The sequence below is a fragment of the Gavia stellata genome, chromosome Z (assembly GCF_030936135.1).
Source record: "Gavia stellata isolate bGavSte3 chromosome Z, bGavSte3.hap2, whole genome shotgun sequence".
Taxonomy (NCBI): Eukaryota; Metazoa; Chordata; class Aves; order Gaviiformes; family Gaviidae; genus Gavia; species Gavia stellata.
The window spans coordinates 58,878,588-58,904,063 of NC_082637.1; the positions used below are offsets into that span (position 1 = coordinate 58,878,588).

The 25,476-nt window shown below is 41.0% G+C and overlaps 1 protein-coding gene across 1 annotated transcript in view; it reads right to left on the reverse strand.

Annotated features, from left to right (window-relative positions):
- Positions 1-977: 977 nt before the first annotated feature.
- Positions 978-25,476, reverse strand: part of CPLX1 (complexin 1) — a 38,100-nt gene continuing 13,601 nt past the window's right edge. The window contains exon 3 of the mRNA XM_059834028.1: positions 978-5,831. Within this exon, the coding sequence (XP_059690011.1) occupies positions 5,634-5,831 (198 nt within the window). The 3' untranslated portion in view covers positions 978-5,633. The remainder of the gene's footprint in view (positions 5,832-25,476) is intronic.

Genomic DNA, 25,476 nt, shown 5'->3' on the forward strand with positions numbered 1-25,476 from the left:
CAAAATGAAGCCTGTCAAAAACATCTGCTTTCCTTCTTTGGTATCTGAACCCTCTGCCCTGACCACACTGGTTTGATATGATTATTCTGGTTCCCTTGAGCTGGCTGTTTCTTAGGGGAACCAGTGAAAAATACTTTTTTGCCCTGTTATCTTCCTTAAACACAGACCTCTTCTGGAACTCGGAGTAAATGAAAAGCCTGCCCTTGAACTCACAGGCTGCAGAGGCATTAGCGTGTGTTGGCCTTAGCAGTAATGGGCTCAAAGTCTGTGTAAGTGTTATGGGATGTAAATAATATGGGTTGATTCTCTGTGACAGTCCTGTGGCTACTTCTGTTTGTTACTAAAAAAACCCCAACAAACCACATCACCATACAGTGGTCTTAAGGAAGAGCTTTCCTAGGGGAAATGCTATCAGCATTTTCTATGAGATGTATGGTTTTCTCTTTCTAACACGGTGCAATGCTTTTATGCTAAACGTAACAACTACTGATTTGTCCCTAAGCAAGTAAAATGAGGCTTAGCTGTGTGCAACTTGCCACCCAAAGAGTTTTGTATATATCACAAATTCTGGATCCAGAGATATATTTGATGTCATTGCAAATCAGCTTTTTACTTTTTTGATTTTAAGATCCAAACATATTCTTAGTAAACCATAGTTACATGCCTGTGCTTCTTTCAAAGGAATGTTGTTTTGCTCTTCCTGAGGAAAACTTACTCCTAATAGCAAAACTTATTTAAAATTTTATAATCACCTGTAGATGTCGAACCATATCAGTGTTTTTGACAAATGAAAAAATTAACATATCCATTCAAATAATATCCATGTTTCTCCTTGATTCTTTTACCATTCTATTTGTATATCAGCATCCATACTTTGATTTCCAAATGTAGCCTGGTAGGAATTTCACAGGAAAGCGTTGCAAAAAATGTATGAAATCACTGTTTTTTTTATTGGCTGTGATTCCATTTTAAAAGAACATCATAGCATTTACCCACAGCATACAGGAAAAAGTAGCAGGCAAATAACAAATGAAATTCACATTCACAAAGTCTCTACTTTAAATCATCTTCTAGCTGCTTGGAGAATACTGCATGCATCTGAAAGATAGCTGGGGAGCATTTCTACTAGAAAATGCATGGCTAAGTTGAATTTTGCTCTGTGTGTGTGAGAGAAAGAGTAAGAGAGAAAACAAGCAATCTCTTAATGACAGTATGAAAACATTTTACTAAGTCAGCACATGAAGAAACAGTTATCTTGATAACATATATTCAGAACAGATACAGACAAGTTTCAGATACATAAGACATTACGTTGAGGTCACAATAGCTAATTTCTAACAATGCTTATTCTAGCACAGTAAGCTTGCCAAAAAGATGTATTCAGCAGCATTGGTATGGTCTTTCTTGACAAAGGAGAGAGGCTGGGAGGGACCTAAGCCAACGTATGGTACTAGAAACATAGACAGAGGAACTCCAAAGTGATTTAGCACATGGTCTTATATTTTGTTTTATTTATTTTAAACATAAGAATAGCTTTCACAAATTATATTGCAGTCTGATTTCATATGGCTTTCTCTAAAGACAAATGTGCGTTCACAAGGTCAATGGCAAACGAAATCATTTACCCTCCAAATGTGGAGGCCCTTTGACTTTTTTTTTTTACTAACTAGTAAGGTCTTGGAACTGTGAAGGAAAATGGCTGCAGTGTCTAGCCACCAACCTTTCTGTGTAAATAAAAACTAGTTAAAAAACCAAAAGACCTCATTTACCTGAGATTGAGCAGACCAGTCATGCAAATAAAACAATGACATGGAAATACAAAGAGATATTCAGAATCCAAACAATGAACCATGCTTCTCTTTGGTCTTGTTTAAGTGCTTCAACACCTGCTTGAGTGCTGAGGGGGAATGTGTCTGTGACAATGCTTCTCACATCCATACATGAGCCAAAAGTGTCTGTGTCCCATGCTGCCAGTTCAGAGTGGGAAGGGAAATGGATGGGTGGAAGGGAGGGGAGAGTGCCCGCTCTCGAGTCTGTTCAGCATGGCTTAGGCACTTTGGGGACAGTGGAATGACCTGAGGAGAGGTCCAGAACTCAGGCAAGGTGCCAAAAGTCATGTGAGGCAAAACTAAGCAAAACCTGTCCAGTACCTGTGGTAGATATTCTGTCATGTTTCTTTATTGAAAGAAAAGGAAAATTAAAATGGGAACTACCAGCTCACACCTGGCTGAACTCTCTGCTGTCTAGGGAGGAAGGGCTGCTGAGGGTGTGGAGAGCTGAGGTACAGAAATGATGACATGTCTGGGCTGGGAAGGTCCCACAACAAAAAAGACTCAGCAAACGTTATTTAATAAACCATCTTCCCTTTCCCTCCTGCTCTGTGAGCCTGGCATGAGGCTCTGTACAAACTCTGTGCAGAGTTCTGATGGCCCCCTTCAGATTTTGGATCCAGATGTTCACACAGCTCAGGAGCTCAGCTCACAAAAGGAGTATGTTTAATTCTCTGAACCCAGGGATAGCACTACCTGCTTACGAAATTTGAGCACAGGTCACACAAGATCCTGACTTAGACCAGTCATTTAATGGCACACATGCTGAGGCACAGTTAGAAAAATAATATCAAACACTCTTGCCTTCTCTCTCTTCTCCCTTTCTTATCCATTTTCCTCATCTTCCACACATATGTGCACACACATGCACATCAAGCTGCTAGGGAGACTGTGAAAACAAACAAACAAACAATTGGCAGTACCATTCTGCAAGGAGGACATCAAGCAGAAAATTCTGATTATATGTCAGGAACAGTATTTGGCTGGATGAGGAAGTGAGTCCATGATGGGGGCTAGGGTGAGGTCAACAAGCAAGTGGTAAAGAAAGGCCAAAGCAAAGTGGAATGAGCTCATCCTCTTTATTTGCTTGTTTGTTTGTTTGCAGAATTCTCCAGCACAAGGCGAGGGGAAAATGTGAATGGATGTGTTCCTTTTAGCAGGGGCACATTTCTACTAGTTCTACTTATGTATTAGAGGACACAGGCCACAGAGATTAGTGAGAGCATTTCAAAAGTATTGATGTTGGTCTGTCAGTGTGATCTGGGCTAGAAGATTTCACTACCAATGAGTGGCTGAAGCAAAGAGCCAGCCTCTGCCTTTTAGCTTTCAGGGGTGTTGAATTTAGTTCCCTCTGTGGCAGAGCATCAAAAACAGCTTCTGCTTTGCGACAGAAGGAGAGTTTTCAGTTCTTTGAGGTTTACTTAAATAGGCTCAAACTACTAGTTACTGATTTTGCATGGGGTCAGTAGGACACTCTCCCTATAAAATGATAAATTGCTCATCACTGTTATGCTATACCCAAGCATTGATTCAGAGATAAAGAGTGCTCTGGGTCATTAAAGTTTTAGGGGGGAGACACTCATCTTGCTTTAAATGAAAGTTAGGGCAAAAAACCCACTGAAATTGTCTGAAAGAGTAAAACCTGCCTTTTCTTTCCTCTGGGAAGCCCTTGCAGCTTATACTTGAATGAACATGTCTTGTTTGTAGATCCAGCCTGAAATAAGTTGCATCTTTATCAGCTGGTTTTGACTTGTAGATCAGTCAAGCTTCCTCAGTCTCCACCTTAGATTCAGTAGAAACTTACAGTTGAAGTTATTTGTGAAGAAGGAAGGACTAACATACCTGAATAAGAATTGGGTCAGGAGAGCAAAATAAATATATTTCTTCTCTTTCATAACATTTTTTCCCTATTATGAGAGATGCTGCTAAAAGGCACAGAGTTCACAAGCCCACTGCCTGAACCATGGTACAGATTTCTTCTGCTTACCTGAAAAGATGATACATATCTTTTAAAATTTCTTATTAAGGAAAGTACTGAGATATTTGCCTAAACTCAGCTCCACTGAGTGAGTGCATCAAAGAAGTTCCACTGAAGTAAAATGCTTAATTTAGGTACATAATGAAGTATCTCAGACTGCTTTCCTTTTTGTTGTCAGTAGAAAGCGCTTATTTGCTTCCAAATCTCTTCCATGTACTTAGGAAATTTTGTTGTTCCCCTGACAGGGACAAGCAATGCTAGTTCTGCCAGGCAAACCCTGATTCTTTTACAAGATTGTGAGACTGAGATGGCATGATGCTCTCACAGCAGCAACTACAGAGACCTAGCCAAATGTAAAAACTCCAGGATAAGCTTTTCAGATGACAAGCCATATACCTGATCGTGAGGGTCTGTGTTCAAAATAAATCTATGTATGTGAGTTTGTGTATGTACTAGCAAGTCAACACCTCCAGTAGAATTTGGCTTATCTTATGCAGTTCCTCAATACCTACACTGCTGTACTGAGAAGTCCTCTGTATCTGTTCCTGGGAAAGGCAACAAAGATAATGGTGAGAGAGATTTCCTCCCAACCTACTAGCATCAAGGGATGCCACACACTGTTACAATATTACTTAGCTCCTGCACAGCACTGGAGAAGCATCCTCACTTTATGTCTTTATAGTATGTACAGACTGAAACCTACTTTTTACAGCTGGAGAAGCTGGGTGGGGCAGAAAAATAAGTGATCTTCTCAAAGCAACGCAATAATTTAGCACGATAGATAGCAGGCATAGTCAGGATTTCTGCATCTCCAGAGCCATGGCTAACATTCAGGCCACGACACTCGCCCACACACTGCAGGAAGGAGTGGACAGGGCACAGCCAGAACAATATACTGGAAACCAAATGTCCATCCTGCAAGCACTGCTGGGACTGGGACAGTTGAATATGGCACTGGGCAGAAAGACAGAGGTTAGTTAATCAGAGCGGCCTAGGTACTTGGTCATTGGCTTCAAAGGGGTTGGGGACGTCCTCTGACAGAGTACCATGCTCTCTCCTATGGTTTCAGCTCTCTGTATGGCAACTGTCTGACCAAATCTGCTCTTTCAAGTTAAGTGTATGGCTAATTCCCAAAATAACATGACTCTTGCTTAGATTCTGAGGCATTTAACTTCTACCAGCATCTGAGGGCAGATGACTCACTTCTTCCACACTTCTGAGTGAAGTCAGCTGTGTAAGTTATGTGTGATTTACCTTCCAAATGATCTCTTATTTATGACAGTGATGGAATTAAAACAGAAAAGCTCTGCTTCCATGGAAGAACTGAGATATCCTTTCCAAGGACAGATGTGCTCAACAACAAATGGCCTGTGTGAGCCAATCAACAAGATCATTCATAATAATGAGTAATAATTATTACCAATAATAATAAAAAGAGAATTAAAGAAAATTAAAGAGGCCACTGTTCACACTTAGTGACACTCCTTCCTGCTTTGGATGGAAATGCATGTGATGTTGTTCCTTTTCTATGCTTAATGTACAGTTGCCTTATTTAACATACATAGTACTATGGCTTATAATAAAAGTTGTGTAGTCTGCAGCTTTTTAATCTTTACATCCATTCAGAGGCATCTACTAGATGTGACTATGTACAAAAAAGGAATGGATGAGTCTTGGGGTGCGGGGAAGGGAAAGAGGCAGTCAGAAGGTAATGGGAAGCAGAGGTGAGGAGGGCTGCTTGATGGATGGCGAGATTGTAAATCCCCATTGGGCAAAAGAGAAATCCTTTGCAGTACTGTTTATGCCCATCTAACAGTCTGCAGCTATTACTTCTTGAACATGTCCTGCAGGGGCCCTGGTAGGTATTTGATGACTGTGTCTAGAATGCTCTCTTCTTCCTCCTCCTCTTCATCCCCACAGCCAGGAGGGATTGCTTTCTTCGGACGTGTCAAACTCCCTTCAGCATTAGCTTCCAGTGCGGCCTGGGCCTCTGCTTCCTTTTCTTCCTTCTTCTTTATCCCATACTGCAGGGGAGAGATAACACATTGTCAGTCACCCACTGAACAGGATGACTGATGAAGCCAGCCATTACACATGATGCCTCATATTCTGCATATGAATATCACTGTTAATATTCTGCTTTTGCTCTTTTACACAGACACCTGAATTATCAATCCTAACAACTCCTCCCTAAGTACAGCCCAGTGGATGGACAGCTCTCACAAGACAAGATGGTCAGATGCTCAGACCTCTTAGAAACAAGCACGGGAGAGAATTTGGGACTATAAAGCTGTGGGCCTAGCAAAGACAATACAAGCTCTGTGTTAGTAACATTTTGGGGTAGTATTCTACTAGTGTTGACCCTCCACTTTACTGTTAACAGGTCTGATGCTCAAGTCCATCATCTGCAATGATTTTGAAGTTCCATCTGTAGCATTTTATAATAAAGGTTTATGGATGTGGCAAAACTTCAGGAAAAAAATTATCAACAAAGGAAAGCAAACAGGACAGGACAGACAGGAAGACTGCAGTGAAAATGACACAGTTTTAGATATTCTCATGCAGGCGATATTCTACACAACCTCATCTCTGTTCTCTTGGTATAAGTGGGACAGAAAGACCTCTTACTGAAAATAAACCTTCATGAGAAACTCTGCATTTGCACACCGAACTCCCCACTTCTGAGGTAAAGCTGACTCATATTGTCTGAAGAGAAACATCCTTAAGCCTACGAGTAGAATGGATATCTGATATTTGCTACTCCCATTGAGAATTAAAGGTGCGCCACTAAGACGTTACATGAGTATCCAGAATCTCATTTTATGATTTTATATTCAAAATGCTAGATTTAATAAAGGAGTAAAGACATGCCTGCATGATTCATACTAGGGAGAGAAGTGCTGTAGTATCTCAGCTCCCACAGTGACTAGGACTTTCTTTCCTACTGCTAGTTTGAAGGCATGTCAAGAAAAACAATTTCTGCACCACCAACATTCATCACTCCTCAGTCTTCATACATTTCCGTATTTCTCAGGTTTTGCTGCTATTTCCACAAGTGTTTGCACAAAAAATTGAGATTATGGTGATACATGATTAAAAACCCCATTAACTCAAACTGTCACATGGAAAACTACAGCAACAAGGATACCTGCAAGCTACCCTCTTTATTACTTACAATCATTTCACTTCAGCTACATTAGGGAGGCATTTGACCTTTGTGAGGAAGAGGAAAGGCATTCAGGTTTGCTGTAGCAGCTATCAGCTTCAAAATTATTGCTCTGTAAAAGCCATTCCTTTATTTATGCCTGAATTTTAATTAAAGTACAAAATGGAATTAACCATAAAGTAACTAACTATAGAACCAGAAAGTAACTAAACTAAATCCATGCAAAGCCCAGCAAAACATTTTGCATGAATAAGTTTGAGAAGAACTTTGAAAAGAAAACTAGATATGATTTCAAAATCGTTAAAGAATTATGTTGATACAAAGTACTCAGTATTTTCTAGTATCAATAGTATGGTACTGCTGAATAGACATGAAGCAGATGCTCTTTTCATTATTTTCCCTTTTCATTTTTTCCATTAAGAATAGACCAAATTGTTTACCAGTAAAGCAAAAAATGCATTGCTGCTGTCACGACTTTCTGATTTCAAAGGGTTCTTGGGTTTGACAAGAAACTCCTAAACATTTCTGAGCAAAGGCAGTATTTTTGCTTCTTTTCTCCATCATCACTAATATTTAGGATGACAGCCTGCAAGGTTGAAACCAATAACTTCAAAACCCCTTAGTTCTCTAAATCAATTCTTCCAAGCCAAAATGTTCATTAAGGACATTTGTCTCACGATTTTTATACCTAGTGGATGCCAGTCACACCAGATTTTATGGAAGAGATGTTAAAGAAAAATGATGTCTCCATTCACATCTGAAGCAAAGGAAGCATTTGATCAACTTGTAGTTACAGGGCTGAACACCACAAAGAAGATCCAACATAGGACCAGCAACCACCGCAGGGGGAATGACATACACTGCTAGGTTGTGGACAGTCTGTATGGCTGGCTGCTACTCACTCTCCCTCTCAAGTCACAGGTATACATCTCTAGGTGATTCCCAGTGTAATTTCTCTTACAGACTTTATCTTCCTTTGCCAACTAGAGAAGAAGAGCAGTAGTGGAGACAACACAAATCATAGAAACATACAGGTCCCCTGCATGCTTTCAAATCCTCCCTCTCGAAACAATCAGCTCATGGCAGGTTGATCCTCTAGCTCATGAACTTTTTGAACAAACATCCAGGCTACAGGAAACCGTTGAACAAAACCAACCACTCAAGCGTTACTGTGTGCTAGGACAGAGGGAAGCTCAAAGATTATATGGAGGAATTAACACTGTACTTGTTAGCCTGTCCTGACGTATTTCCCTAGGAAGCCTCTACTGATTTGCCCTCAGTGAATTGTACAGTGCTAGACAGACCTTAACTCTTACAAGATATGGCCAGTCTTACAGGGCAGCTGCAGAATGGGACAATACATGGCCTGGACAGAGACTTTTCACTGTAAAAGGGCATTAGGGAAAACAAGATTCTATTGTTCCAGTTTACTGGCACAAATGCCAAGTACAGAAATTAATTTTTCTTGGTTCCTATGCGTAGTGATGCTACAACACGTAGAAACAAGCCATTTCCCCCTAGTACATACGTAACACCCAAATACAAGTTCATTTTGGACAAAAGTATTCCTCTTTTGGAGAAAGATGACATTGCATAAAAAGCATTTTTTATAAGAAAGGATCTGCTTTGAGTATTGAGTGTTATCATTTAAACTTGGTGGTATTTTGTAATGCTTTACATTAATCAAAATGTAATGCTGTGATGATTCATAGGTGAATAAAATGGCATTTTGCAGCTTTAAATTGTTTCAGAGGAAATCAAATTATAGAAAGGAAAGTCATAATATGAGCAAAATTGTAAAAAAGCATGTTAGTGTCTTCACATGAAATCTTTTAGGTGAAGTCAGCAAATAATTAAAAAAAAATAAACCCTAAAAATAACGTATCTTTTTGGTGTTCTGGCTTTCCTGAGAACTGGCAATATTGCATTATCTCAAAAAAACTGAAGGATGAGAACAATTTCATTTTTTTTCAAGGGCCAACCCCACAAAATTTAATATCAGAGGCTGTATTTATATCATAATCTGCTTGGACTTCACTCATGCCACCATATAGTTAATAATGTAGAATTGCGGACCTAGCCCAGCAAGATACTGAAACATTTTAAATATGTGAACCATCTTGCTGCCCCTAAAGTCATTAGTATGCTGTCACATGAGGATTGTTTTCACAGGGTCATATATTGGTGAAATATTGGTGGGCTGGAGTCCTCAGTCATCAGATGGAAAGAGTAGGGAAAAAATACCACGGCCCTTGGTTTACCCCACACTCACTGACTGCATGTCAGGAAAAGACTAGACTAACAAAGAATGCTGCCATCAACTTTCTCCCCATTCCTTTCCTTTCCCTATTCCTTCTGCTTTCCACAGAAAGCCAAAGTAAGTGCATGAACCAGAGACACGCTAGAAATTTGATCTAACTCTGACGGCAGTAAGGGTGTCAGGGAATAGGGGGACTGTTGAGCCAAGGTGTGCCTGCAGCTGAAATGTCAACCCACCGGAAATATAGTTACCATTTCTTATGACAAGCTAGCCATTGCTTACTAAAAATGAACATATCTATCTAGCAAATATCTAGGTCACAAAATGAATAAAGCAGTAACATCACAGTTAAGACACTTGCAGAAGTAACTGCTTATATCTGGATTACTTACGGAACTGACTCTCCAGGAAGACAGCTGCAATCAGGGTGTGAGTGGTTTATTTGGATCAGCTTTGTAACTGACTCCTTAGGAACAACAAGTGATTTAACTGGAGAAGCTAAGGAAGTGCAGAAGGAGTTTTGTGGGGGATACAAAGACAACTCAAAGACTGCATGGTGGGACCAGCAGAAGATTATTGGTGCAGAGGATGCTGGAATCTGAGAATAAACTGCTGCCAAGATGAACATCTTCCCCATTGACGTGCCAGGCAGGATGACCCTGGGTCCCCCATACTCTGGATGGGGATTCAAAAGACCAACAGAGTGGTCTTGCTGACCTTAGCAGGTTGGGCTAACCATAACACAACAACCGTGACATTATGCTACTAATATTTACCATGATTGTATGCTGCTAAGATTATTATAGTTACTCGCTATAATTATTGTAGTTACATAATTGTATCTGCTGTTGCCATGGTTGAACTATCATATTTTACAGTCTTTATAAACTATTAAGTATTACTACATATATGCTTCGTATAGTCCCACTTCTTTCATCACTGGATAGTTTCACTGCACACTTTTCTTCCCTCCTAATACCTGGATAAGTGGGGAAGCACTTGCTTGGGAAGCACTTGCTTGGGAAGCAAGACTCTATGAGAAAGCACAGGCATAGGTATCACATACCATGAGTTTTTCAGAATACTCAGCAGAAAACATGTTTTCTTTTTCTCTGTGTTTTCTTACTCTTGTGTACACAGCATCCATATCAAAACAATGCCTTACTGCATAACGGTCAGCCTCAGTGAGAGGGAATGAGGTTTAGAAGGTTTCAGGAGTGGGGGGTAATTAAATTAGTGCTGAATAGCAAAGACTTCCATCTTGTAATCAGAGAAGAAATCTCCAGAGTAAGCAGAGAATGTCTGACTCATGAAGAAAAGCATAGGATCAGAGGCTCCAAAATATTGATTTTAGGTACCTGGAGGGTTGACTGAAGTCACCCCACTGACTCATGACCACAGGGCCCAAGATAAGTACTGTCCATATTGTACTCCTAAGCCAGTTAGGTCCTTTGTAAAATCTCTCCCCCAGAACCCAACTTGCAGCTTCAATTAGGAAAATCTGGGTCAATTCTATTCTTTAAAGCATCTGAGACAGGATAAGAAGAAAGAAAAGTTACATATTCCACACTAACAATTACAGTTTAATTGCTTATATGTTACAGTGAGAAATTAGTTTTGCTCCATAATCACGGATGGGGTCAAGCTGCAGAAGGTTCCCATGAGAACAGAGACATTTTCCCATGATGCAGAGCAGGTGTGCTCCTAGCCAAAGTGTGTTATGATTTCTTCATGTTTCCAGTGTCTGCATTTAGTTTTTTACAAGCAAAACTTCCCAGAAGCCAATGGCAGGGACCCTGGAAATGCAAAAATGCAGTTGCTTGTATAAGTTTAGAAGTTACGGCTATGTATCTGACAGCATAAATAACTCCATAAGATGTATCTGTGTTTATGTGTGTACTTTGCAAGATCAGAACATGGAATATAAGTTGCTCCTCCTCCTTCCTGCCTCCTGCAATTTTTTGCTTTGCCAAATGAAAGCCTTCCTTTTAGTACAAGGCTGGTAAAATTAATTCCTCAGCATGATGCAGTAATTTAGATTAGATACAGCTATTTATTTTCCATAGCATCTGTTTACCATATTTAAAAAGCTCCTTTTTTCTTTTTTTTTTCTTTAATTTTTGCATTATTTAATCTTATTTTGAAAGCTCAAGTCCAGTTAGTGTTGGTCTGGGCTTGTGTTTCTGTGTTTCTACAAGAACCTGATACAAGTGCTCCAGTGGATGAGGAGTGGTTCACTGCAGGATGAGTCATCAGCTTTGTCTTACAGTGCAAAGCACGGTGAAGATGCAGATAATTGCCAAAAGAAATAATATTTGTGCTCTCCAGGGGGATAGGGAACTCATTGACTGCACATGAGGCTTAGAAATTATTATCCTGCATTGCTAGGTTTGCACTTGCTAAGGTTCATCATTTCATTGCCTTATGACATTCACTTTGGCAGATTGGAGGTTGAAACCAGCTGAAATTCAGAGGCTGAATCCTAAATGGTTGATTCAGTTCAGATTCAGTTCAAATTCAGCTCTCAGTAGATAAACTACGTGAACTCTCTGCATCTGATCTCTTTGCAAATCTCTGGGAGGCCACTAAAAGTAGATTTTTAAAAGAACAGTTTCTGAGTGCCAGTTTTGTTTCCATCATGTTGCATTCATTTCTCTGTGCACATGTGAGCCCTTGCTATTATGAACTTAGGTTGTCCCTGGCATTTTTTAGTACACTAAAAAGTACTCCTGAGTATATAACAGTGTGTTACCAGCAATGAAAAGTGGCAGGTAACAGAGCTCATCACGGCAGATCAAGAAGGAACTTAGAAAGCATTCTGGAAATGATATTGTTGTACATGATTGAAAGTATGCTCTGGTTAAATTTATGTTCCCTACTGTAGTTCAGCACTGTGAGGGACAGTTGCATTCAGTTGTACTCTTCTATTAGAAAGCAGATTTGAGGGAAATGAAAAAGATGAAATTCTAGCCAAACAAAGACAACTGATCATAAACATTGCTTAATTGTTACCCAAGCAAAACAAAATAATATTCCAAAGTATTAGAAGAGAGATAACCAGCAGTCCCAGATATAAAAGGAGCACTCATATCACCACTGCTGAGAATCCTGGGGACTAACCTGGAAGGAAAATACTCCCCTAGACTGACATTTAGGTATGCACCTGCATTTATTTCCCAGCTTTCTGTGTGACCTGTATGGGAGAGAATTCCTTTCTTCTTGGTTGACAGAGAACTTAAGTAAGATTTACCCTTTCAACGGAGCTGCAGTGAGAGAGTGTGCTCTGAAACTCAGTCATTTCTTATAATGATGCCACACTGAAATATAACAAGTTGCTTTCACGCCATTCTTATAAGGTTATTTTGTGCTCAGTAACTACCCTGGATTGATAGGATGAGTTTGACAGGACAGTAAGCTCCCTCAAACTTTTCACTAAGAATTTTTTTTCCTTCAGTAACCTACACCAATATTTTCAATGCTGACTTTGCTGACAGCACAGGACAATGTAATTCTGCAACAGTAGGAGCTCAGGAAAGATTAGTTAGGTAATTATCTTTAGTATTTGCTGTGACACTGTATAATATTTGTTGTCAACTCCTTGGGGATTCTTCTGTGTGGAATAAATCCTGCCTTATCCCATTGTGGCTAGGATCTAACTAGCACACCCACCCTGACAGTACCTCTGCGGAGACCAAGGTATTGCCGCAAGCTCAGAGTCAAGACTCAGTAAAATCAAAGGTAGTTAATCAATTACTTTCAAATCTTTGTCATACACTTCCATCTGAAGTACAAAAAGTACTTCTCAATTCCATTAGCCGGCAACAGAGGGGAGGACTCTGGTATCAAAATGCTTTTAAAATGGGAAAAACACACTGACACCCAAAAAGAGAAAGTAAGAAAATATGAGTGTTGATTCACATGCTGTAGCCCTTCACAGGGACACGAAAAAATGAAGGGCAAGTCACTTGTCTTTCTCTAGCCCTTTTTGATCTGTCACACCAGCTTCTCCCTTTTGTAATTCAAGGTAGTTTTCTTGCTCCCCAAGAGGCTGTGGAAATCAAGTTTGTAGTGAATGAAAGTTGGTAAGGAAGAATATCTGGTGCATCTTAACAATCCAACTGAATAGCATTAATAGTGTCACAGTGCTAGAAAGACCCACTTAGGCTCTACAGCGCTACCAAGGTTGGGTTGCTATTACAAATTTGGAGAACTGCTGTCACCTGTGAACAGCCACCATTGCAACAGCCTGCAACCAGCTTGGGCTAATAGCTCAAAACCCACACTACAGGTGAGGTGCATATTTCACATTTCTTCCAGGTGGAATCAGTTGTTGACCTTTTATCATCGTTTCTGTTGACTAGCTATGGTCAGGGAACAGATATTTAGCATTGTCAGTGATATGTGAGCAGGGGCAGATCACATGAAGCTCAGTGTTGTGGGGCTGTACAGCTAAAGGGATCCTTGTATAGAAGAGCTTGCTGACTCTACTGCATATTTCCCATAGGCATGCCTTTGTTTTATGGCAAGACAAAGGAGTTTCATCTCACTCCTACCAGTTTCTAGTTACTAAAGTAAGAAAAGCCTTTTCAAGGGAGAACAGTTGCTATAATAATTTTCAAAGGTTCTTGAGCTCTTGGTTGTGACCTGCAGTTTTTCTTGCCCTCTCCATATATGCAGGACTTCATAGCAATTCAGAGGGGAAGGAACAGCTGAAATGTTAACCTCTTGCTGGGTGGAGTCATTCAGCCTCCAGACAATGAGTCAGGACAAGAGTCACAAGCCCATTTCCTTTCTCTTTCTTGATCTGACTGGGTGCTTTTTTCTGACACAGCAATGAATGGGATCTTTTGCAGTGGCATATGGCTTTTTGCTGTGTCCATTTCAAAAAGCAGCAGCTCTAAGTACTCACTTATGGGATGAGTGGTACCCAGCCATGCTCATGTTCTCATCCTCAAGCTAGGCAAATGAAGGCTGTCTCCTTTACTATATTGTCTGGGCACTTTGGCATCATTAATGAGATTTCCAGTACTTTTGGTGGGGACAGAGGGGTGAGAGAGAGACCATACATCACACTGAAATTGAACTTTGGATGATGTGAAGTGGCAGGGAGCGTTGGAAAGAAACACATCAGTAATTCAGCCTGCACATGCATGCGACCACACACATCAAAAGCACGCTCAGCTGATCATGCTGTTCCATGCCCTATGGAATTTGGATAATGAGGTGGGATTCCTGTGCAAAAAGAACTATTAAGACTGCCCTTGCCATCTCCTGTGCGATCCGGGGGAGTGGAGACTTGCCTGGCTAACACAGGACGCAGATAAGGAGGGGGCCCTGTGGAGGCAGGACAGCCCTGCTTGTGGTCATCAAAGACAATAAAATAATAGGTATCTGAGGGGTCCTTTGTTTCTTCGAAAAGGCTTTGTGTCCGATAACTGACCTTTGCCTCATTACAGGTGAAATGCATATTACAGCTCACACCCCTGCATATGCTAATGAAGATTATAAAGGTCATGCTATGATCTCTATATATACTATAGCACTCATCTCTCCACCCAAATCATGCTACACGTCACATATGGAGGTTGGGAACCTTGTAGTTTTGGGGATAAAAGACAGAGAAAATGATTGTTAAGGTGGGAGAGAAGAACCTCAATGCCTGACGGACCAGTTGACGGGCTGTGTTCTCTTCCTCCACTCCAGGCAGGGACGCCTCTCGGGGTAAGCGCTGCGCCTCTCACCTTCTGAGTGAAAGTTATCCGTGGGTTCTTGTATTACTATCAAGTTTGCTAGCAATATTAAGCTTAATTAGTATCACTATTGTAGTTAGTGAATTTATCAATGGCAATCTCGAATCTGTTTCTGTCGCTTTCAATAAAATAACTAATTTTGATTTTTGTGCATCTGCTCGGTGCAAGTCCATTTGCTGGGGCTCTGATAAACGAATCAGTGAAAGTCCTGGGACTCTGACAGACAAATTTGAAACTGCATTCCTTTTAATGTGACATGCCCCTGACCATTATTTAGTACCTTCCCATAATCTTCCCTCCATAAAATATCTGTGCATGCCTAACAGAGCCATGAAGCAGTGGGAATGCTATCACTTCAGAAATTTCCATCTCTTCAGGCTACTAGTGAACAGTTATTCTTCAAATGTTAAAAGAGTAATTAAAAAGAACAACTAAGAGTACACCTCACTGAAACACACGTGATCTTTTTTGGATTAGCTGGGATTTTTTTTTTTGGCTGAAGCCTCAGTACGTTTGGGTAAAGGCCCTACTTATCCAAATTGCTGCTTTTCTAGTCACTGGGGAGAGACATACACTGTGGACAGGAATACATCCTGTCCCAGGGCAGACACCTAGGACATCACCCTTTGAGGTATGCATTTCTCCCTATTGAGTACTGAGGAAGAATTGACCACCAGCTCAGGTGGAGACAAGGAACAGTTTGATAGCTAAAGCTTGATAAGGCAAACCTCCTTCATGAACCTGGTCATCCCTAAAGTGATAGCAAAACATTCCCAGGGCTCCCTTCTCAGCTGAATTCATTTCTTTCTCACACTGGACTCTGTAGGTGCCCCTTATGAAGTTCTTTAAGTTTTTTGAAATAGATACTTAATTACCCATTCTTATTCTGACCGATTCACTAAAATTAGAAAGCAGCAAGGTTCCTCTTCTTTTTTCTCCTTCTTTTTCTCTCTCAACCTCCTTTCCCTTAGGTGTAATCAACCTCTTCCACAGAAGTGGAAACAGCTTGGGAATACGTTTGGGTTCTGCTAATGAAAGTTGGCAACAGCTGTGAGATTCACTGTAGCTATGTCCCAACTAGTTCCATTGTATATTATGTCATAAACTATCATTTCACAGCTAACAGCTAGCACAAAGATAAAGAAAGAGTCTTTTAAAATGAAGGCCATCCTACCTTCATTTAGTGCTGATTGAATATACTTCTTGGCTTACTCACACATGGATTCAATTTAGATGTAGTTTCAGGGTAGTATTCCTGCAATTCTCATTTCCTTACAGCAAGACTTTTTGTTGCATGACAGACCTTAGCTCTTTTCAATTATGGGGTCTATCCCTCTGAGGAACCAAAGATCAGCTTCACTAGGTCCTGTTCTTGCCGTCTTTGTGAAAAGGAAGATATGTCCCCCCTGACTAATATGAAAGAACTTCTACAGAGTTAATGGCTTCACAGTCAGGATGATAAAACTCGCTACCTGCCCCTTAACTGAGAGATCATGCACAAAATTATTATTTCAGCTGGGGAATGTGCAGCAGGAATAGAAGAGCTCTTGAGATGTCAAGCCTGATGCCCCACCTCCCTAACTATCCCTGTTTCCCTCAGTGACTGTATGGGATCACCCGGCTAAACCTGTTTCGGAGCACAAAGGCGAGATGCAGGGAGTTGTGATTCGACTCAGCTTTGTCTCACCTTGACAAATCCTTATCTATGCAGAGACGACCTGGGGGGAGCTGCGGAAACTGCTCAGCCCGGGGTTGTCTGAACACTGCCGAAACCCGAATGGAGCCATGAATGATCCCTTAACAAACAAAATGCCCTGAGTACCATTCCACCACTATTCAGTAGCTTTGTGTGCTAGACATCACTAAATTACCATATAGACTAAGGAGCCGAGCCATCAAGGCACCAGAGATAAACATTCCTGCATAAGCCTGCCCCCACCCATCAAATCAGGGAATAAAAACCATAAGGTTTGGGCAGAAAAATGGGGAGAGTCGCTTTTCCAAGGATACAGCTGGCCTGTAGGAGATTCTTTCCCCCTTGTCCAGGACGCTGTACAAGGTAACTTCCCAGGGATTGAGAGGCCTTACCTGAGAGAGAGGGTAAGTGATTAAGAAACATACGTATGGTATTTGGCATGCTTTAAGATCGCGATTAGTGCACTCTTTTTTGTAAGGTATTAATATCTAGCGCACTTGTGAATTGTGTATTTAATTGCAATAGTGCATTCCTCCATTGTATCCATAAAAGAACCTGCAATAGTGGCGTATTGGACCTGTGAGTGAAGTTCAAATAAATTGTTAATTTGAACCTGACAGTGAAGTCTTTCTCTCCGTCACAGTGACCTGTGGATCTTTTTCAGTGATGTTGTGAAGCTGGAGAGTTCCTGCAGGGACAAGTCCAGGGAACAAGCTTTGGCTGTTTTTCTCTGCACATCCTAAGCCACAGTGCAGTAGGGTCATCCCCCAGCAGCTCTTTTCTTTGGGTACTGGTCTGCTACTACTATTCTCCTGCAATCTGTGGCCCTCCCAGACTGACTCCTTGAAGGGAGCTAGTGGGTCTTAAGCTTTGAATGGTTGCATGGTACTTAAATCTCATCAGCTGGTCAGAGTTCTGGAGAACATTCTCAGTTTCTGGGAAGAAGTAAGATTCTGCTACAAGAATGAGGTTTCATCAGGTAAGCTATGACAGTCTGAAGAAATGATGCCAGTAGCTGTGTATTGGGACAATCTGTGAAACTGAACACCGTATGTTTCTTGCAGCGGAGATGGGGAAATAGCAGGTAGGGGGACAAGACTGGAAGAGAAAGGAGCCTTGGGCTGGGTGTGTGGAGGTCCATAGTTGGTGGAGTCAAGTGCAGAAGGATAGAGCGCAACGCTGTGCAAATATCTCATCCTGATAGTATTTTTCTGGTATGTAATATCTAGAAAACTACAGGGACTTTTTTTGCCCTCTAGCCAATACCTTCAACTTCCCACAGCCCTATGCCAGTGTCCCAAGATCTTCCCAGCCCTGGAATTCCTCTAGCAACAGCTTCCTTCACTGCAGAAGATTAAAATCATAACATAGTCTTCTGCTGGGCTTTGAGCAGAATAGTTGTGTTGTGGTTTGAACAATGGACCCTATTCAGGCTCTGTCCTTCCTGTTTTCCAGAATGACACAGGGCCCAGACATATCACCTAAATTCAGGATGAATTAGATTGAATTTTGAAGTAGAAAATATGGATTTGTGGTAGAGTAATTTCTGTGCCCACCAAAAGCAGAACTGCCTTGATCTTTGATTTTTTTCCTAAACAAACTCAAACAGATTTTGGGTAAAACTTCCAATGAGGCTGATGAAGAATGCTAGGAGTCCTCATCCCAGACTAAGAATGTGCCATGCTTAGTATGAGCCAGGATGGAGAGGAGGGGTGAAGAGAGGAGAAAGACGCACTCACCAGTGCTAACAGCCCAGACTTGCTCTCTTCTTTCTATGTAGTAGAGATAAATCACAGTCTGGGCTTATAAGGAAAAGAAACAAAAAACTCCCACAGAGCAAAACAAGTAGCAGGAATGCAATGGTACAGCAGAACTGTAATACTGTGTTAGATCAAGGGTCCAGTTAGCCAGCCAGAAGTTGCTGCTTTGAGAAGGATTGCAAGAATTAGGGTAATACTAAGTGATCCTGCCTCTGGCATCAGCTGCTTTCAATGATCAGCAGTTTAGGGATATCATGAAACTGAGCTTCCATTGGGGCTGGCATATTTAGCTCTTCTCCATGAATGGATGTAATGTTTCCTCTTTTTTAATCCTGTTGTATTTTTGCATTTCCAATTCTGTTGAAAGACTTCAGACATGATGCTTGAAAATGGATGCAACCTGTACATAGAGCACTGCAACACAACTGAAACTGTGGCAAGGATTTCGTAATGCTTGCAAAACCCTACATCCCTCCTCCTTCTCTGATGAGTTGCTAGGGAGACTTGCCAAATCCCACCCTTACTGGGCATCTCTATGAGAATTTGTTGAGATGGATGCAAGTGTACATTCTTCTGAGCTTCCATGTTGCAGCATCACACCTTGGGTGCTCTTTCAATTACAGCTGGAGACTGAACTACTACGTTAAGGTTAAATTCCAGAAAGCATGGAATAGAAAGTGAGTGTTGTCCCTGGAAGTGACCATTCTTTAGTCTGAAAGAACACTTGTTCACTAAAAAAGTTATTATTCAACCAAATGTAGCACAGTTAGATACTCTGCTAATTGTTCATTATATATAAAGACATATGCATACAGCTAACTGTACAGCCACATGGAAATCAGAGGTCTACCTTTATTCAGACTCAGCAAAGAAGTTTGAGCCCTGGAGGACATGCCTGCTAACTGGCTTCTCTCATTCAAAGCTCTAGTGCAGAGTTGGGACAGCATATGCTTAGAGGAACACTTTTGTGCACTGTCTTCCCATTCTGTGTGATTTCAATTTTCAAGAAATTTTAAAAAATCAAGTGACTCTTCAATATGTAGTGAAATCAGTTCTTTACAATCCCTCATTTGGCTTCTGTGTCCCTTTTCTAGGCAAAACTGAAGTGTGCTATTGAATGCTTTTCCAGTGTGTGCATGTCATGACTACTGGTAATTTACAAGTGACAAACAAAAAGCTCAGAAACATGTCAGCTCTTTGTTATGTTTTGGAAATGTATAATTAAAGAATAAAAAAAAGATCTTGACACTTCATGAAACACACACCAGATAAATATAAGATATATTCTATATTTTACATGCTGGTCTTTATGATTAAGTTAAATGTTGTTGTCATAATGAGACTTTACTGAGCTTATTTACACTGGTCTGAAGATACTGGTCAGAGCTGACTTTCTCATTTTCCATTCTGTGAAGGTACCACACGTACTTATTTCTAATTGCTATGTTTACCCTTTTCTGAGTTAACCACATCCATGCCCTTTACCAATTTACATTTTATAAATCTTAAAGGCACTGGGGCTATATTTTATTTATTAGTTTGTGTCCTCTGATCATCATACGAGCTTACATTTCTTAATGTAAGATGGAATTTCAGCTGTGATTTCAAGCTAACTTAATGCTCCTAAAAGATCAATCCATCCCAATTAATAGTAATGAAAGTTTCCCACCGATATCTCTGAGCAGGGGATCAGGCTTGGGACTGTCTTATTTCTTCTCCTCATCTCTAATTATGTATTTATATAAATTTCACAAATATTAGTCTGCTAATCACTTCAGAGCATTTGCACAAGGGAGTCTGTTTTGCCTAGTCTGCCAGGGTCTAAAGTACACGAGTGCTTTCTCCACACCACATGAATAGTGTCCAATCAGATTTCTTTTCTTCTTACATTATTGGAAATCAGTGGGATTAGCTTCTCAAGCTGAAAAGCCATACAGTTGAGCAGATACAGGAATTCAAGGAACATGGAATTTTTCAGCTTTACCACTAAACTGATGTGTCATCTTGATGATGTCACTTAACCCATTTTGCCTCCTTCTTCTTTGTCTTTTCTCTGCTGTCCTGAGCTCTTTATGACCAGCTATTTAGACTTTATCTTGCATCACAGAAGTCAATGGTAGTTTTGCTATTGGCTGTAACAAACACTCAAAGGGCAAGATACTTTTGCTGTTCTGGAAGAAACTCTCCATGTTTGATTTTTTTCATCCCTCAGTAAAATTGTTCTTTATTAAAAAAAACCAAAGAAGCTGTATTACATTAAAATGAGTTCTAAACACAGGCTGATTTGATCTGTTTTACTAAAATTAAGACATTACACTTACACTGGTCTTTTCACTCGTTCTCAACAATAAGTCCTCATTGGAAAAGCTATTTCAATGTCAAAGAAAAATATTTCCTAAGATAGGGCTATTTCATCAGGCCAGAAACGTTTGGTTCTTCTGCTACTACATGAAATCTCTTTCAGATTAATGTATTTTCTTCAAAGCTCTTTAACATACAACCAAGGGTACTGAGAGAGCTGGCAGAGGAGCTTGCCAAGCCACTCTCCATCATTTATCAACAGTCCTGCTTAACAGGGGAGGTCCCGGGCGACTGGAGGCTTGCCAACAAGACGCCCATCTACAAGAAGGGCTGGAAGGAGGATCCGGGCAACTACAGGCCTGTCAGCCTGACCTCGTTGCCGGGGAAGATTATGGAGAGGTTCATCTTGAGGGCGCTGCCAGGGCACGTGCCGGACAACCAAGGGATCAGGCCCAGCCAGCACGGGTTCATGAAAGGCAGGTCCTGCTTGACCAACCTGATCTCCTTCTATGACCAGGTGACGGTCCTAGTGGATGAGGGAAAGGCTGTCGATGTTGTCTACCTGGACTTTAGTAAAGCCTTCAACACTGTCTCCCACAGTATTCTCCTGGAGAAGCTGGCAAATTGTGGCTCTAGACAGGTGTACTCTTTGCTGGGTAAAAAACTGGCTGGACAGCCGAGCCCAGGGAGTCGTGGTGAAAGAAGTCCACCGGTCACAAGCGGAGTCCCCCAGGGCTCAGTTTTGGGGCCGGTCTTGTTTAATATCTTTATCGACGATCTGGATGAGGGGATCGAGTGCTCCCTAAGCAAGTTTGCAGATGACACCAACCTGGGCGGGAGTGTTGATCTGCTCAAGAGTAGGAAGGCTCTGCAGAGGGATCTGGACAGGCTGGATCGATGGGACGAGGACAATTGTATGAGGTTCAACAAAGCCAAGTGCTGGGTCCTGCACTTTGGCCACAACAACCCCAGGCAATGCTACAGGCTTGGGGATGAGTGGCTGGAAAGCTCCCCCACAGAAAAGGACCTGGGGGTGTTGGTCGACAGCCGGCTGAAGATGAGCCAGCAGTGTGCCCAGGTGGTCAAGAAGGCCAATGGCATCCTGGCCTGTATCAGAAATAGTGTGGTCAGCAGGAGCAGGGAGGTGATCGTGCCCCTGTACTCTGGTGAGGCCACACCTCAAATACTGTTTAGTTTTGGGCCCCTCACTACAAGAAGGACATTGAGGTGCTAGAGCGTGTCCAGAGAAGGGCAACGAAGCTGGTGAGGGGTCTGGAGCACAAGTGTTATGAGGAGCGGCTGAGGGAACTGGGGTTGTTCAGTCTGCAGAAGAGGAGGCTGAGGGCAGACCTTGTTGCTCTCTACAATTACCTGAAAGGAGGTTGCAGAGAGGTGGGTGTTGGTCTCTTCTCCCAAGTGACTAGCGACAGGACAAGAGGAAATGGCCTCAAGTTGTGCCAGGGGAGGTTTAGGCTGGATATTAGGAAAAATTTCTTTACTGAGAGAGTGGTAAAGCACTGGAACAGACTGCCCAGGGAAGTGGTGGAGTCACCATCACTGAAGCTGTTCAAGGAACTTGTGGTCATGGCATTGTGGGACATGGTTTAATGAGCATGGTGGTGTTAGTTGATGGTTGGACTTGATGATCTTACAGGTCTTTTCCAACCTTAATGATTCTGTGATTCTGTGAGCATTGTTTTCAGCAACATTTTCTTCTCTGACAATCGGTTGATAGGACTTTCAGAGCTACCCATGGCACACATTCTTCTCCATTAACAGTGATTTTGGTTCAGGTCTGTAATGCTCCATGGACCAAATCAGAGATGATACACTTCAGGCAGTCAGCATAAATTTTTTCTAAAATTCATACTGCAGCTATCAGTTCCTCTGGGAGAGGGGAAGAATTTGGTGCAAGGAGGTTGCAAGCTTTTACTCCCCTTCCTCTCCTCATTCCTGCCAGGAAAGGGGAAGGAAAGCAACCTGAAATCCATTCAGATTTCAGATAACTTGGTGATTCAATTCTGGCAGCATCAATGGCTTAGGGGTAGCTAAGTAAAGTGGAGACATTAGCAAGCAGAGCTGTGCTCCTACCCTAATATAATCCAAAACACAATTAGGTGTTTCATTCTTGCCTTTAGTTGTTTGAGAGAATGCAAAGCAAATTTCAACCATAGGAAACATATTTTTATCATCAAATGCCTTTTTTCCCTTTTCTTTCTTTTTTTTAAAAAATTATTTTAATAAGGTTCAACAATGGTTCTGAGTAAAGCTGCAATTTTTGAAAGAATTGGATCTTCCTTTATTTCTATCACTGAACCACAGGGTTGATGGCTGAAATGAACTCTGCCCACAGCATTGTTACATGATGATTCATGCGAGTTTTTCATGGGATGTTATTTATTGCTCTTAATCTGGCCTGCAGAAAAGGAAATAGTTTTTATATTCTTTCTATACACAACTGTCTTTATCTCCTTAATAAAAACATTCATTAGGTCTAGGGCCTAATAATTCACAAGACTTAGAAACCACCTATTTGGCAAGGATTCTGTTTGCAAAACCTTTATCCATTTGATATGTCTGTAAGGCTAACAATTCAGAAGTGATATTGTGCCAGGCCTAAGAATGTCCTGTTATATTATGAACCAAACTTCTAACTGCACACATGAATCAGTTCTGTCTTCCAACCTCAGATTGTCAAATGCAGGCTCACTGGTATTATCTTATCTGTATTTGTTTTTCTGATGTATCCACCTAACTGGCCAGATCTCTAGTATCTACAGTATAAGTCATTTAAGTTTGCTCTTTTCACATCAGACCTGTTATCTAGCATCATCTTTGTCTGTGAATGATTTCTTAAAATTTTCTTCTCATATGCGTTGCTGGCATCTCCTGTACCCAGAAAACTTTTTTCAACATTATTAACAGTTGTGCAGAATTCATTTAATAGTGGATCAATATTATTGGAAGTATTATTTCTTGGTGCATTTTTTTAAAAAAAATAATAGTTTTATTGCCTTTAATTCTGCCAGTTCTAAAGTTCTGCTTCTGCTCTTTTTCTTCCTTTATAAATTCTGATACTTATTACCACCTTGACTGTATTATTCTTCCACAATTTCTTCATTGCAGTGTTTTCTATTTTTGATGCTGATTTTTGTTCCCTCCAAGGATGTCAGGATTTTTTCTATAATGTGGGCATGCACCCGATAAACTTCATTCAACAGTTTCACATTATTAATTATGTTTTTCTGGTTAAATATGATCTACCTCCTTTAGCACACTATTGTTTTGAACTTTCTAAAGCCACCCATCAGCAGTACCAAATAGTTGTTATCTGCTTATTTAAACTTAGCTTTGCAAATATATTCAAGCTATGATCAGTTGCATCTGGGAATCATCCACTTGAGATTGATTCCTACTTACCTGTCAAGATGAGGTCTAATGTAGAATTCCCCTGTGAAAGCAACACATCTTGAGCTAGGAAGAATATTTCTGAGGATGCTTTTAATACTGGCAGTAGCAGCTGTGCATCATACTTCATTTCACTTGAAGTTTCCCATGATAAAGATTTTTTCCTACACTTTCTAGGTAAGTATTTTACATCCTTGAAGAGCTGGCTGTGCAGTTCTGTGTTGCAATGTAGTTAGCCATAGGAGACACCAATTCACAGCCCATTTGTACATGAAGCATGAGAGTATCGTGCTATCAGAAGTATTTGGGATCATTTGACTCAGAGCTGCCTCAGAAAGCGCAGGCAACTCACCATGTCAGAGGACAGGTGGGGAATTCAACACATTGATGACAGGAAAGAGTTGATTAGGGTTTGACCTTAGAGGCTCTCTGCGCACTAGTAGAGAACATTTCTGTTCCTAGACAGTCTAGACCACAGGCACAGCAAGTTGGTGGCATGTTGTCCAAGCTGCTTCCTTGCACCAGAGCAGTGTGGACATTTGTATGTACAGAGCCCTGGGCAGGGGCCAAGCAGGGTGAAAATAGTCTGGCTGATTAGGGACAAAGCTGTTTGGCAGAGCACTGTGTTTAAATTCGTTTATAATCACTATTAGTGTTTCTATACAGAGCACAAAGGAGAGCCAGGAACTGCTCGCTAGCAGCCAGGAAACTGCAGAGACATGGAAGCAGCTCACATTCCTAACCTTACATGGAGTAAAGGAGACCACGGTATCAAGCCCATGGTTTGAAGTACAACTATAGGTACTTTACATCTCCGGATTGTAAGGCTCAGAGGTATCACCGGAGCCTCTGTTCTGTTTAGGCTCTGCCAATAGTAATCCACTCCTGAATTTGACAGAATCCAACAGCTCATGTCAGACACAAGCCTGCTGTCCAGAAAGGTGCTGAGGACTAGGAGTGACTGGCAGCTGCACAACTAGCCTCGGGAACAGGTGGCAGAGATCATTTGCACACACATTTAAGTTCCTTTTTTATCAAGGGAATGCCTTTAAATCTTGGCTTGACTTTTGCATTTTGCTCCTTTAACTTGCATAAGTTAATTTTTAAATTATTTTTTTTTTTTAAGTTATGACTTAAAGAGTCAAAGGACAGAGAAAATATTGTCAACTCCATTTCACATATAGTGAATGTTTCTAATCGCATAAGAAGATATTACATACAATATCAGGTTCTGATATTTTCTTATCACTTGACATTTAGTGATATTGTTTCAAGAAAGAAAAACCACCTACAGGCTGTGTGAAAAGCAGCCATGGAGCAGACAGACT